Source organism: Antrostomus carolinensis, unplaced genomic scaffold (assembly GCF_000700745.2).
Source record: "Antrostomus carolinensis isolate BGI_N321 unplaced genomic scaffold, ASM70074v2 scaffold11290, whole genome shotgun sequence".
Classification (NCBI taxonomy): Eukaryota; Metazoa; Chordata; class Aves; order Caprimulgiformes; family Caprimulgidae; genus Antrostomus; species Antrostomus carolinensis.
Genome location: NW_010286487.1, coordinates 62,649 through 75,453, shown reverse-complemented (window position 1 = coordinate 75,453; position 12,805 = coordinate 62,649). Strand labels below are relative to the sequence as shown.

The 12,805-nt window shown below is 33.9% G+C and overlaps 1 protein-coding gene across 1 annotated transcript in view; it reads right to left on the bottom strand.

Moving 5' to 3' along the window:
• Nucleotides 1–12,805, bottom strand: part of LOC104528866 (ryanodine receptor 2) — a gene marked incomplete at both ends in the record, with an annotated part of 85,074 nt that overhangs the window by 10,952 nt on the left and 61,317 nt on the right. The window contains 7 exons of the mRNA XM_029086223.1: nt 1,685–1,819; nt 6,120–6,179; nt 7,109–7,279; nt 7,596–7,688; nt 9,240–9,327; nt 9,740–9,980; nt 11,414–11,734. Coding sequence (XP_028942056.1) covers nt 1,685–1,819; nt 6,120–6,179; nt 7,109–7,279; nt 7,596–7,688; nt 9,240–9,327; nt 9,740–9,980; nt 11,414–11,734 — 1,109 coding nt within the window. The remainder of the gene's footprint in view (nt 1–1,684; nt 1,820–6,119; nt 6,180–7,108; nt 7,280–7,595; nt 7,689–9,239; nt 9,328–9,739; nt 9,981–11,413; nt 11,735–12,805) is intronic.

The window sequence follows — 12,805 nt, the reverse complement described above, 5'->3', positions numbered from 1 at the left end:
AGTTCATATTAAGGCTGGCAAACTATATGATTTGTGTGATGCAAGAGCTAGGACTCAAGTATTCACATCAACACACACTTTGTGCATTCCAAGATGTCTGAAAGTCACTTTTAGCAATCAAGAGCAGCACAGTATATATACGAGCACCTTCACACATCACTCAGATTCCTACTTGACTGAACCAGTGATCTCATCACAGCATGAAAACTTCCTGATATGGGGTCTGAAAACTTATACCAAGCTTCTGAGTGAAATCAACTAATCTACTGAGAGATCAAGACAACCTTGAATTCTCAAACATTCTTTGAAAAGGAAAAAAAATAAACTCTCAACAAATTTTAGATGCAGTCAGTTTATAGTCTATGGTGTAACAAGTAGCGTTCATCTTTACCAGTAGGAATACCCTTCAAGTTTCTTAACTAAATTTTTAAAAAGAAAGCCTAGAAAACAGGGAACAAATCTAAAGTACTGAAGAGCTAACCATTCAGCAAGTAAAATGGGAAAACTAAATTTATCAAGTAGTCTTTGCCTTCTAAAATGTAGCAACATGGAGGATTTTTTAATTGCAAAATTTAAGGAGTTAAAAACTTAAAGATAAGTAATAGATTCTTGTCCCAAGGGAAGGAAAAAAAACAAAACCAAAATCAAAACCAAACAACAAACACGTAACTTTCAACATTTATACTTGGTTGACCTATTTCTGGGGAAATGTTTAATCAGAGAGACAGAAGACCAAATTCTGTCAGTGGAAAGAAGGACATAAAATAAATTACAGAATTTTTAAAATAAAAGTTACTGTAGTCCAGGTCACATGGGAAGCTCAGATATTTATGCAAAAAAATCAGATAAAACAACAGAGCTTCATGCCAGATCCTGCAACAAGTTAAAGATTCTGCCAAAACTTTATCAGAAAAATCATTCATCCGCCCTGCTTCTACTATTGCATGAATGCAGCTAAGTCACATTTGAGCCGGCCAAGTTAACACTGCTTTTTATTCACTGTTGCACCAGCATGAATGAGTTTGAGTTCAAGTATGCAAGCAGTTTGATGGACCAACGAAGAGTAGTCTTGCTAAAGCTTCCAGATTATCAAGAATTTTCTGAATTTCAATGCCAGTTTAATTTTCTAAATGCATATATTCTTGCCTACACTTGTACAAACTTCCATACAGATTTTGTCAAGTGGATGTTCTTCCCAATTTTTTAACTAGTACATAGTAAATAGTTTTCTAAAGCCCTCACTAGAGAAGCTGTTCATCAAATCATCTGGCTGTCCTACTCCATATAGCTATAATATGGATCTTCTAACCAGATATTTATGTAGGTAGCTTTAAGTTTCTTGCTACTTCAATAACTCAAAAATCTCAGCTGAAGAAAAATACCTTGAAAAAAGGCATTTTTGTCAATAATTAAGTTGGTTTTGCTCAAATTTCATTGTCCAAGGATAATTTAGTTATTACTTCCTGCTAGCTGAAATGCACCAGAAGGAAGCTAAAGCACAGGTATCACTTTCTTAGTCCTTTTCAAAATAAGTGATTGTTGGAACTGCTGCAAATACACTGTGTGATTGATAAGACCACAATATTGGATTATAAAACAGAAGGCAAAGCATGTAAACAGTATGTAAAGGCTTAATACTTTTGTTTAGATTAAGAAGCAATAGAACTGAGAAAATATGCCTAACCTGTTCCAGGTGAAACAGTACATTAGCTATATCAAGGACTCTTTCCACAGTCTTCTCTGGATCTGAGGAATCTTCAGTCCTGTTTGGTAAATCTTTGTAAAGTGCCATCTGCCATCTAATGGCAGGATCCTCAAGCTGCAGGAAAAAGATTTCTCATGTCACCAAGGAAAAATGTTCCAAACACAGGATCAAACAGCTTAATTAGTACAGAAACTGCTTCGAAGGATAACAGAAGCACTTTATATGGCTAGCCCACATCTTTACATTGCTAACCCATAGAGTGTCCACTACACTGACTGGGAGAACAAAAGACTGATTTGTGTGATGTTTTTTGAGAGCTTCCAGAGGACCAAAAGTCTAATAATCATACAAAGATCAAATAATTATGGGCCAACAAATATCACTGGCACCAGCAATTAATACATTATTTGAGGAAAACTAATGAATATGAGGTAGACAGACATAACTGTACACTGACTTTGTAGTTACTAAACCAAACAACAATGAAATTGTTGCTCTATTAGTTGGGATTACTTAGTTTTCAGTCATGGAAATTATTCATATTAGTCTTATTATGGCTAATTGGTTTCATTTTAGTTATTTTGAATTGGTAGAAAATCCTAGTTTTACTGATTGCTAGCTAAAAAATGAAAAGTTAATTTATGAAAAATGAATTCAAGATGCAAATGCTTATTAGCCTACAAATTATAAAGAACTGTATGAAGCAAAATGATTTTGTTTATTTTTCTATTTCCATTTCATTTTTTAATTTCAGTTATCTGTGATTCACTGTTTTACTAGTAGCAATCTTTCTTGGTTCATTTTGTCTCCCTGATGCTTCTGCTAATCTACACTGATGCAAAACACTTTGCAACCATTTTTTGTGCCAATTACACTTAAGACAAATGCAATGTGTAATTCACTTTACTGAGAGCTGCAGCCAGTGATCATTCTGATTGTTCAATTTAGGTTTAAGTCACACTGGCCTGGATTCACAGAGCATTTAGGAGCTTAAACCCTACAGATTCAAATATCGCTTTAACTCAGCACTTACTTTTCTAAAACATCTTTGTGGATTCAGATTTCAATTTGTGCCTAAGATGAGACAATAATGCAAATTCACCTCCACAAGACACCTTATGATGCACAGTTTACTGAAGTTCCAGGAATGAATAGAAACTTACACAGTCACTCAATAATAGCTTATTACAACCTAGAAAGCCACAATTGGCAGGCATTTCTTCCACCTTTCGGTTTTTCCGTTTCTTAACAACTGTCACATCCACAGTCTTTGTGTGAGCATTTGACTGGATCATCATGGATGTATAGTCCACAAAAGACTTTCTAATCACAGGTGGAGATGTCTTTTGATCTGAGGACTCCTCACATTCTATCAAGGTACAGCTTTTTTGTATAGGTAGTTTTCTAATGGTATGAGTAGTTGACATTTGAAGGTGTGAATTAGCATGGCTGGAAGAAGATTTTGGTGACTTGAGCTTCATCCATGTCAAAATGAATGCAAGTTTCATCATCAATTTCTTGAAATAAAAGGCTCGGTACTGAGTAACAACATGCAGGCATGCAAGGAAAGGAAAGACAGAAACAGGGTGAAGACAAACGTAGACAAAGGTAGACAAATGCATGAAATAGATGCCACAACATTAATAGCTAAAGATTCAGAAGGATGATTCTCAAATAGTGCAGTTTTTCCAAAAAGAAATAGAGATTAATTACATTTTAGCTCTAGCATAAATGACAGAACATGGTGTCCTTGAGAAGCAAAAGTGGTTAACAGAAAATGTCATTTGAAGAAAGAATATTGCTATGGTTGGAATAAAACCAGCCTTTCCAAAAAGTGGTATTTTTCTTTTGTTTTGAAAGCCACTTTACACAAACACCATTATAATGAAGTTACAAGTTAATTCATAACATTAAATAACAATTTAGATTGATAAGATAATTTGTCCTACATTCCTTCTATGTCTGACTCAACCACACAAGAAAAGGGTAGAGTATGCATGTAGCACAACGGTATAATTTTTCTTCACAAGAAACATCATACGTGACTGTATCTGGTGTGTACTTGATTCAGTTGTGATAGTGGTTGAACACTAATGGCATCAGAGAATTACGGGATAAATTATATTGTATTTTGTAAATAACTACTGAATTTAACTTTATACTTTATACTTGTAAATAAGTTATGCCCTAAGGTTTAAGGTGAACTCTAGAATGTGTCAGTGCTAAATAATTCATTAAAAGGTGTATTTCAAGCCACTGAGAACAAAGTACTTAGCAATAGATAATAAATCATAATAAAGATAATAAATACAATTTCAAAAAATGAAGTTTTGAAGTCCTAGAAATGCTGTATTTAGTCTGTAGTTGAGTTGAGCACTTTTCACATACAGGTCAAAACCAGAGCTTTTCAGAGCTAGTAAAGCAATATGTAGATAGCTATAAAATAAAGCTAGCTAAAATAGCTACTTAGCTTTGTTAGCTACATATTACGTGGTCCCTTTCAGAATGTCATTTTCCATTGGGAATTCATTTTACAATTACAAAAATCCAAAGTCACTGCTGAAAAGCATACAAGTGGAAAATCTGTCAATGTGTACTTGGGATTAGCTAAGATTACTTCCTTCTTAATTATCAAAGCACCATGAAACTTCATCAGTATAAGAAACTTAAAAGTACTTTTATTCTCATGCATTATAAATAGAGGAGGCGATACATTGCAGAACAATAGCAAACTTAATTGAAGCAAAGGAAGTTTCTAAAGAGAAAGAACAGATTAAGGTATTAAGAAGTACCATTACTCCAAGGTAATAAAGCAGTGACATACAGAAATTTATTAATAGCAGTATGTAGAATGCAACTCTAAAGAAACAAAATAGAAACTGAAGTATTTAAAACAGGAGGACAAGTGCTAAGAAGCAGCATGAAATGCCAGGCAAGACTTACAACTGTGTGGCTCACAAAATGACAATACACACACACTGTAAATGTCAGAACAGAAATACCTATCTTCATCATCAAGAAAACACTACTGAAGTTTGCACACAGAATGACAACACATTTAAGGTTTGTATTTTCATGGCATGGACAGTGCTTAAGTACTGTTGCTCATTAAGATCTTCATAAAAGCTCTTTTCTTCCTTGTACTTTGGCTGTGTGGTTTCTTATGCTTCTCAGTATACAACAATATTTGCTATCTAAAGGTAAGTACTTCAAGCTTTTTTTAGGATTTAACCAAAGCTTTTGTTTTCAGTGGTAAACTTTTCTATGTGCAATCTATAATTTAAAGCTATTGTACTTCTATTTGTAATATTTTATGAAAAACGCTAATTGTTAGCTTTGCAAAATGATATATCTTCTTGTGAGCTTCCAGAAACCCCAACCTCCAAATAATCTTGCTTGAAATTGCAGCAATATAGAGAAAATGTAAGATGGGAGAAAAAGAACCCCCTCATTACCAAGTGATTAATTCCTCCTGTCCCCCCAGAAAAACCCAACAAAAAACCCACACAGAAACAAACAAACAAAAAAACCCCCAAACCCCCCACATTTACTGCCATGCACGAAGTTGCAGTGGAATCTAGACTTCTGGATAATTCTTAAATACCCTTTCAGAAAATAAAGCCAGACTTGCAACTTGCATGTTTATTCTCTTGGAACCATTTAACAAGCACATGAAATAATAGTGAGTTTTTTTTCCTTGAGGTGAATAAAACCTGGGGCGAGGGGAGGAGGTAAAGGACAATCTTAAATAAAGCACCATCCATAGGTTCGATTCCATCTTCCTTCAATAGAGAAGGAACGTACGTAATTTTATTACACTTTCAAATTATGGCTTCTTTGCCACTATTACAAAATTATTAATGTACTTATTAATAAAACAGTTCAACTGCACTGAGCCAGTTCAGGACCTTTTCCCTAAGGCTATTCATCTGTCACTAATTGGAATTCAATAACAAAAATCTATGCGTTGTACAAAATACGTTATTTTCTCTGGGATGAAAACAGGAACAAACCTGAGCAAAGTGGAGATTTTTCACTTCACAGAGCATGCCAAAGTGGCAGCTTCCTTTTCCTTTACACTTCAAACTGATAAAAAATAACTTTGAGCTTTTTGTGGATTCTGTCCTGAGTAATAGAAGACAGAATTTAAATAGTGATAGATCTTGCTTCCATCTCCGGTTTCATATTAATGGTGTGCATAGGCAGGGATTTGAAGGTCCACATTATTGTATATAATGCATATAAAAACACATTAAAAACCTAACATTTAAGAATTGACATGAACAAGTTACTTGACAGAAGAGAAAAAGTGACTGCAAGTTATCCTAACAAACCAAGAGAGATTGTCATTATATGGCACCAATAAATAAATTCAAAGGAAGGAAAATCGTGTATAAAACTGCACGTAAATTACCTTGCCCTGGAGATGAAGATTATTGCGGATGGTATCTCGTACTTCATCTTCTGTATCTTTCTGTCAGTAAATTACAAATCATATCAATTGGGAATAGAAGGTAATTAAGAAAATATATTGTTCATATAAATGTCAACCTTGAACTTGGTTCAGATGATGAATAAAACTGACAATGTGGAAGATTGAGGAAATCTCAGTGCTAATATGTCATTTTTTTATTAGGCCAGAGCCAGCCATTTCCAAGCTCAGAGGAGCAAGTTTTGGATGGCATCATTCATACTTGTCCACAATAACACACTAAATGGAAGTTTGAATTAAAATTACTAGTATATACATGCTTTAACCAAAGTTTGAACTAATGAAACCAATATCATGAGCACAGCCTTCTCTGATTTGATTTCTGTTTCTTTTGGAGATCTTTTATCGTTTATAAACATTCATTTTAGCTGTTCAAAGGTCATATAACCTGCTAGGGTGTATAAAGTATCATAGCTTGAGAAAGGAGTGTATTCGAAATTACAATCATATTATTGTAGAATCACTAGAAGAATCATTTTTAAAACAGTCTGTCCCTACAGAAATTCTTGCATTCCCACGAGAGTGATCAAAAGGAATTAGTTATGATATTGTGCATAGAAGTTAGGAAACATCCAGTTCTTATTTGCATTTCCAATTCAAGCTTCATAAAATATAACACAACTCAGCATTTCAAACAAAATTGAGAAATAACTGATTAAATTTAAGTAGGTCATCTCTATTCATATACTAATAGTTTAGAAAATAAGTATGTCCAAACTGAAGTGTTTTATGCCCTGAAAATGAGAACAATATGTAGATTACTATCTACCACAGTCATTCATTGTGCCTTTATATAACAAAATTATAGTCCTGATAATTTATGCTGTAAGAATGAGCATGAGGGAAAAAATTTCAAAGAATTTCATTAGTAAAATATTTCTACCTTTTAGAAGTGCAAAAAGAGCACCTACCATACTGAATCGATTTTTGGCCAGTGCAATTAGCTCTTGGTCTCCTGGAGCACAGATGTTTAGGCCAATTGGAAGTAATCTCTTCAATGCTGCCACAATGAGAGAGGTCTGCATAGAATACCTGTCACCTTTCCGTTTCATCTTCTTTCTCTCCTGGTCAGAAACTGCTGCCTGCAGCATAAAGCAAACATGAAAAATTCCAATATTAAATAAAAGACTTATACTGGCAACTTTGTACTTGTTTCTGATTCGACAATTTCCTTACTACCTATAGAGCTACAAACCTATCCAATGGAATTGCCATTATATCATTGCCAATATTTTGCACCAACATCTTGAAAGTCCACTGTGTTTCTCTAATGACTACATTCTCAACTCAGTGTTTTCAACAAAAACACCCACCACCACCACCAGTAAATTTTTCCTCTGGAGTTCTCCTTTCTCCTTCCCCTCTGCAAAGAGAAAAATATAAAAATCTTTATACTACCTTGGACATCTTAGATTTGGTGTCACTGATAAGGAAAGACATGTTGTTGATTTCATTTTGTACCACAAAGTTCTGCTCTTCCCTTTTGAAATTCTGGAAATACATAGAAGATCTAATTTAGACGCACTTATGATGAGGAATTCCATCTAAACAAATCTTAAATAAAAATATAAATTAATTGGAAATTTGTAAAATCCACAAGGTAAGACAAGGACAGAAAAAAATAATGGATGATCAATAATGGCCTTGAATTCCAGCTTTATTTACATGACATAGCTCAGGGGGTTGTGTGTTTTCAGGTTTTTCTCTATGTTAGAGAGAAAGAAATGTTTCTCTGGCTATGAAATAGCTATGATGACAATCTCACTCCTCCTCTAATTCAATATAAAATATTGTCTGGGTTTTCTCTTACTAGTAAATCATCCATTCAATTTTTTCCCCATTATAAATCCCACTATATTCAGATGCATAACAAACTTTAAATAAAAGACTGAACTTATGAATAAACAAGTAATTTGATGATCCAGTATCTATCTACTGTGCAACCACTTTGTGTGCACATCAATGTTTATAATAAATCTTACAGTTAAATTCAGGCATAAGTACACAGATAATAAGGCATCTTGTTTCCCAAACTTGAGAGAATTAAAGTTAGGGCAGAAAAGAAATTTAGTATAGACAACAGTTCATACAAAGATCCAATGCCTGAAAGTATTTAGTCTCTTTTGGTTTTGTTCTTCCTTTTGTTCCAGTATTCACATGAATCATGTTTTATTTTTATTTATGCACTATCAGTGATGGTGCCTGATTAGGTTTTAATGTAGACTCCTTGGTTCCTGCATATGAACCAGAAGAATCAGTCTTGAGAACCAAGGGTAAGTTTTGTAGACTTGGAATTAAGTGGTAAAATTTATGGAACAGCATCATCTAGGAAAAAATACTTTATTCAGAGAATTCCTTGTAAGATATACTTGTTACTTCCTTGCTATTAGAACACTTACTGACTTCCCTTCATTGAATCCAGCTACAGACCTAGGCTTAATAATTTAATTATATACCTATAACTTTTATTAAAGAAATAAAAATCTACACTGTAACACAAATTAAGTGTAAATATTAGAGCTACACATTTCCTTCAGGAAACCCTTGTTCCACTAGTTGTGTTGAAAACTTTTCCACATGATTTTATCTGCCAAGAGGCTCAAGCAGACGGACTGTGCAATTTAGGAAAATGGACTAGTAATTTAGTAGCCATACATCCTGGTTATAAAAAGGCTTTGGGGGTGAAAATAACTGATTTTTTTTTTTTTTTTTTTTTAAAGAGACACACCTCAATGAGATGATAGATAGATGCATAGATAGATAGATAGATATAAACAAAAAAACCCCACAAAAACCCACAACAAACAAATCACAATTTATATGAAAAACATCTACAGTCAGTGTTACTATGCCCCAAAATATCCATCAACTCCCCTAGCTACTCAGGCATTTCAAAAGTGTCAGAAAACTGAAAGTCAGTATCTTCCCATCTGCAATTTCACTTCTGTCATTAAATGTGTTTTCCCAAACACAACCACTAAATAATTGATCTGCCTACCAAGAAATCTAATCAAAACAAGTAATTACTGAGGAATTACTTACATGAGACTTTGACCAGTAAATGAAGACCTCAGCCACCATACGGAACAATTCTTCTGCTTCAGGGTTGGGCTCTTTCAGCCATTTTGCCCTAAAATTTGGTAAAGGGGTGGAAATGTGGATGATCCTCACTGGCTTTAACATTTCAAATTAGTTTTCAACATCTTACAAGGATACAAGTCAACAAACCCAAGCATGCTTGCTTTTAAACCTTTCTGGTAGCACTGGCTTTTTGATGTCTTAATTCAAAACCCTTCAAGTCCTTTTACATTAATCCTAGGTCTAATCCAACAGATTTGTATTGTACCCTTTCTTTCTGTTTTCCTCTGAAAAAGACCCCAGCTCCACTTAAAAGTCATAAAGCATCAGCTTGAGCAACTTCAAGTTTGGCAGGCTGAGTAAAAGCTTCTTTAATTCAGTGCTAGGCATATCAAGGGATAAGAGACAGTATCAATAAACAGGAAGATTTTATGAGATTCATTGACCTATTCCTCTCCACATACCTGTTATAGTCCACAAATCTAATCAACAAAGGGTAGAAGGCATAGAGGTCCCGTGCCAAAGTGGTGAACTCATCTAGGATGAGCAGTTCAGCCTCCGACATGTCACCTCTGCCTTCTGCTCTTAGATGTTCTTCATCCGATACAACCACTGCTGCTTTTTTCTTTAGCTTATCCATCAGTGGTAGGAAGTGTGTCTTTAAGAGCTGTGGCTTCGCTTTGCTTATGATGGGCTGGGAAAACACTATTTAAGGCAATGAATATTATAATATATACCTGGCCACAAAATATAAATAAAAATTTTCACCTTTCCCCTCTTTCTTGGATCTTATTTCTAGGTTACTGAGAAAAATCCTGCCCCCATTGAAATCAGCAGAAGTTTTGCCAAGAATTAAATGTGGTCAGGATTTCACACAGTCAATTCACTTTGTCACTATGAGGGCGGAAATTACAACTTCACAGCCTAAATTTCCAAGATCATAAAATTTGAAATGCCTCTTTACTGGCATTCTGTCAACATACTGGTATTTGCCTGAATAATTTTATTGAGTAATGTAGAAGTTGTTTAATGGTATTTATGGGTGGATACATTTATAGCTACATAGTATGTACAAGTTTTTTCAGCTGCTAGCTCTTCTTTTGAAACTTGCTTTTTAGCTTGAGTGAAGTAGAACTAGGAAGCATGCTCTAGGTATTTGCAAACCTATGGAAACATGTACTGTTTGTACTGTGTGTACTTCTTATGCACATTAGGACACTGGAAGGCTTGTGTGTAGACAGAAATTAGACTGACTCAACCATCCATCAAACAGCCATTTGAAACTTGTTAGCACAAGCTTTTTGCAAATCTTCTCATAAAAATGAATATGTAAATTAGCACTTCATCTGGGCCCATTAGTACAAAAATATTTGTAACATATCCATTAGATTACAAAAAATTGTAGGCAGTTACCAATTATCCTTAGAGTGCATTACATTACTGACCCTCAAAAGATTAGGAATCCAGACTGCTACCGTGAACGAAATTACTACTACCGTAAGTACTGAAAGTCATACAGAAGCCTAATCGAAAGACTGAATTCATAATACTGAAGTGACTTTTCCTTACAGATTGTAACATTGAGAAATAAAATGGTTTTAAATAAATTTTAAGGTGTTATCACAATGAAGTTAATCTAAGGATTACTAAAATGCACTATGCATTTGCACATTTCATTGTAATAGATAAGTTAGATAGAGAGCTTCAAAAAAATATTGTAAGGACCCAGCACCCATACAGAATAGCAAGGAACTGTGTAATGACTGCAAATGGAAACTTGCTATACGATGAAAATGGGCTAAATAACTATAGTCCTCTAATTCAATATACTGCAAAATGTGTATGTGCATATTCTGGTGAAAAATAAATAGTTTAATATACTTATTATATTACTTACTAAGAGATTAAAACATACTGCTTACACTGCTCATTCTTTATACTTAGTATTTCTAGTTCATCGAGATCTGTATTGTTTAAAAACATAAAATATGAATGTTGTTCTACTCCAGCTTTAACAGGGTAAATACAGAATAATTCAGTTTGTGTGTGTGTATATATATATATATGTATGTACATTCTGAATATACACATGCATGTTTGTTTGTTCATTCATTTATTTATTTATTTTTACATCTTACCTGCTAATCTCTTCATCCAGGCTCCTTCATCAATGCCAAGGTTGTTATAGATTATTTTCAAAATGTTACCCAGCAGAGTGTTCATGTGCTCCGACGTCAAGGCTGTGCAACACATTTCAGCCTTGTCAGGATTGTTTTCTGGCCCATGTTCCCACCAGTGTGACATGTAACTACATAGCATAGGCAGTATTACTTCCATGATATGTGGCATTTGTGTGTAACGAATACCAGACTCTGCTAGTTCCACAATTTCTTCCATCAGCTTCACCAAGGAAGGAATATTTGGGCAAACTTCTTCTACACTAGTAGGAAGATTGAGAACTATTGAAAAAGAAAATCCAAAAATCACTGAGGGAAAATAATTATTTTCAATTACTATTCTGTACAACTTTTGGTTCCTATTTACATTTATGCCATTCTGATCCAAGGAAAAATAATGAAGCAAAACAATAAAAAACAGGTATTCATACCATCGAACAATAATGGTTTATATATAGCCTTCAAAAGTAAAACGTTCTATGATAAAAATTATTCCTATATGGTAGCTTCAACAATGTAATTATTATGAAATTAATTCCAAGAAATCAGATGTAGTTTGCTATATTCAAAATAAAGCTTAAATTTCTCAATTTTTTCCAACATCAGCTTTGCAGTTGAGGAATCAAATTGATACAATGAAACATCTCCCCACAACACATCAGATGAGACCTGCAATACTACTAGAAGAAAAAAAAAAATCATTGCTTGTCGAGTAATAATGAGTCGAGAAAATTCTTAGAAACTGACTTCTGAAGGTAAATTTCTAATTGTAAAAGTTTAACTTTCAAGTTATTTGAATTGTCAGTTCCTTCCTCTGAAAAGGCACTGCAGTTGCCTTTACTTTTGGAGGCAGTTTCTTTCACCTACAAATAAATATCTGTAAGCACGATTAGCTCTTGAATGTCTAACATCCTGATGCACACATACATTGATACATACAGATGTGTATATATTAAAAATTCAGCCTGCAATTTGTGAATCCAAAAGTTGGTACCAAAACCAATGATTTTCCAAAACCAGTCTCTTCTCCTATTTAAACACAAACACATTTTCCACAGCCATCGGAGAGCCTCCTTAAAGTTTAATGCAATTTTGTAAAATAAATTTAAATTTCTGTTAAAAATCAATGACAATACAGATGATTGTCTTTCTAGATGTATTAAAACAACTAGAGTGTATATGGTAAGTAAGCATGACTGTTGATATTTTCAAGATAAGATACTACAGATCATTGAAGAAATCTTGTATGCTCTTTTTTAAAAAAAATAAAGTTTAAATTATAAAATAGATAGCATTATAAAGTCTCACCTTATACACTGTCATCTATACATACCTGTGAAATAATTCACAGTT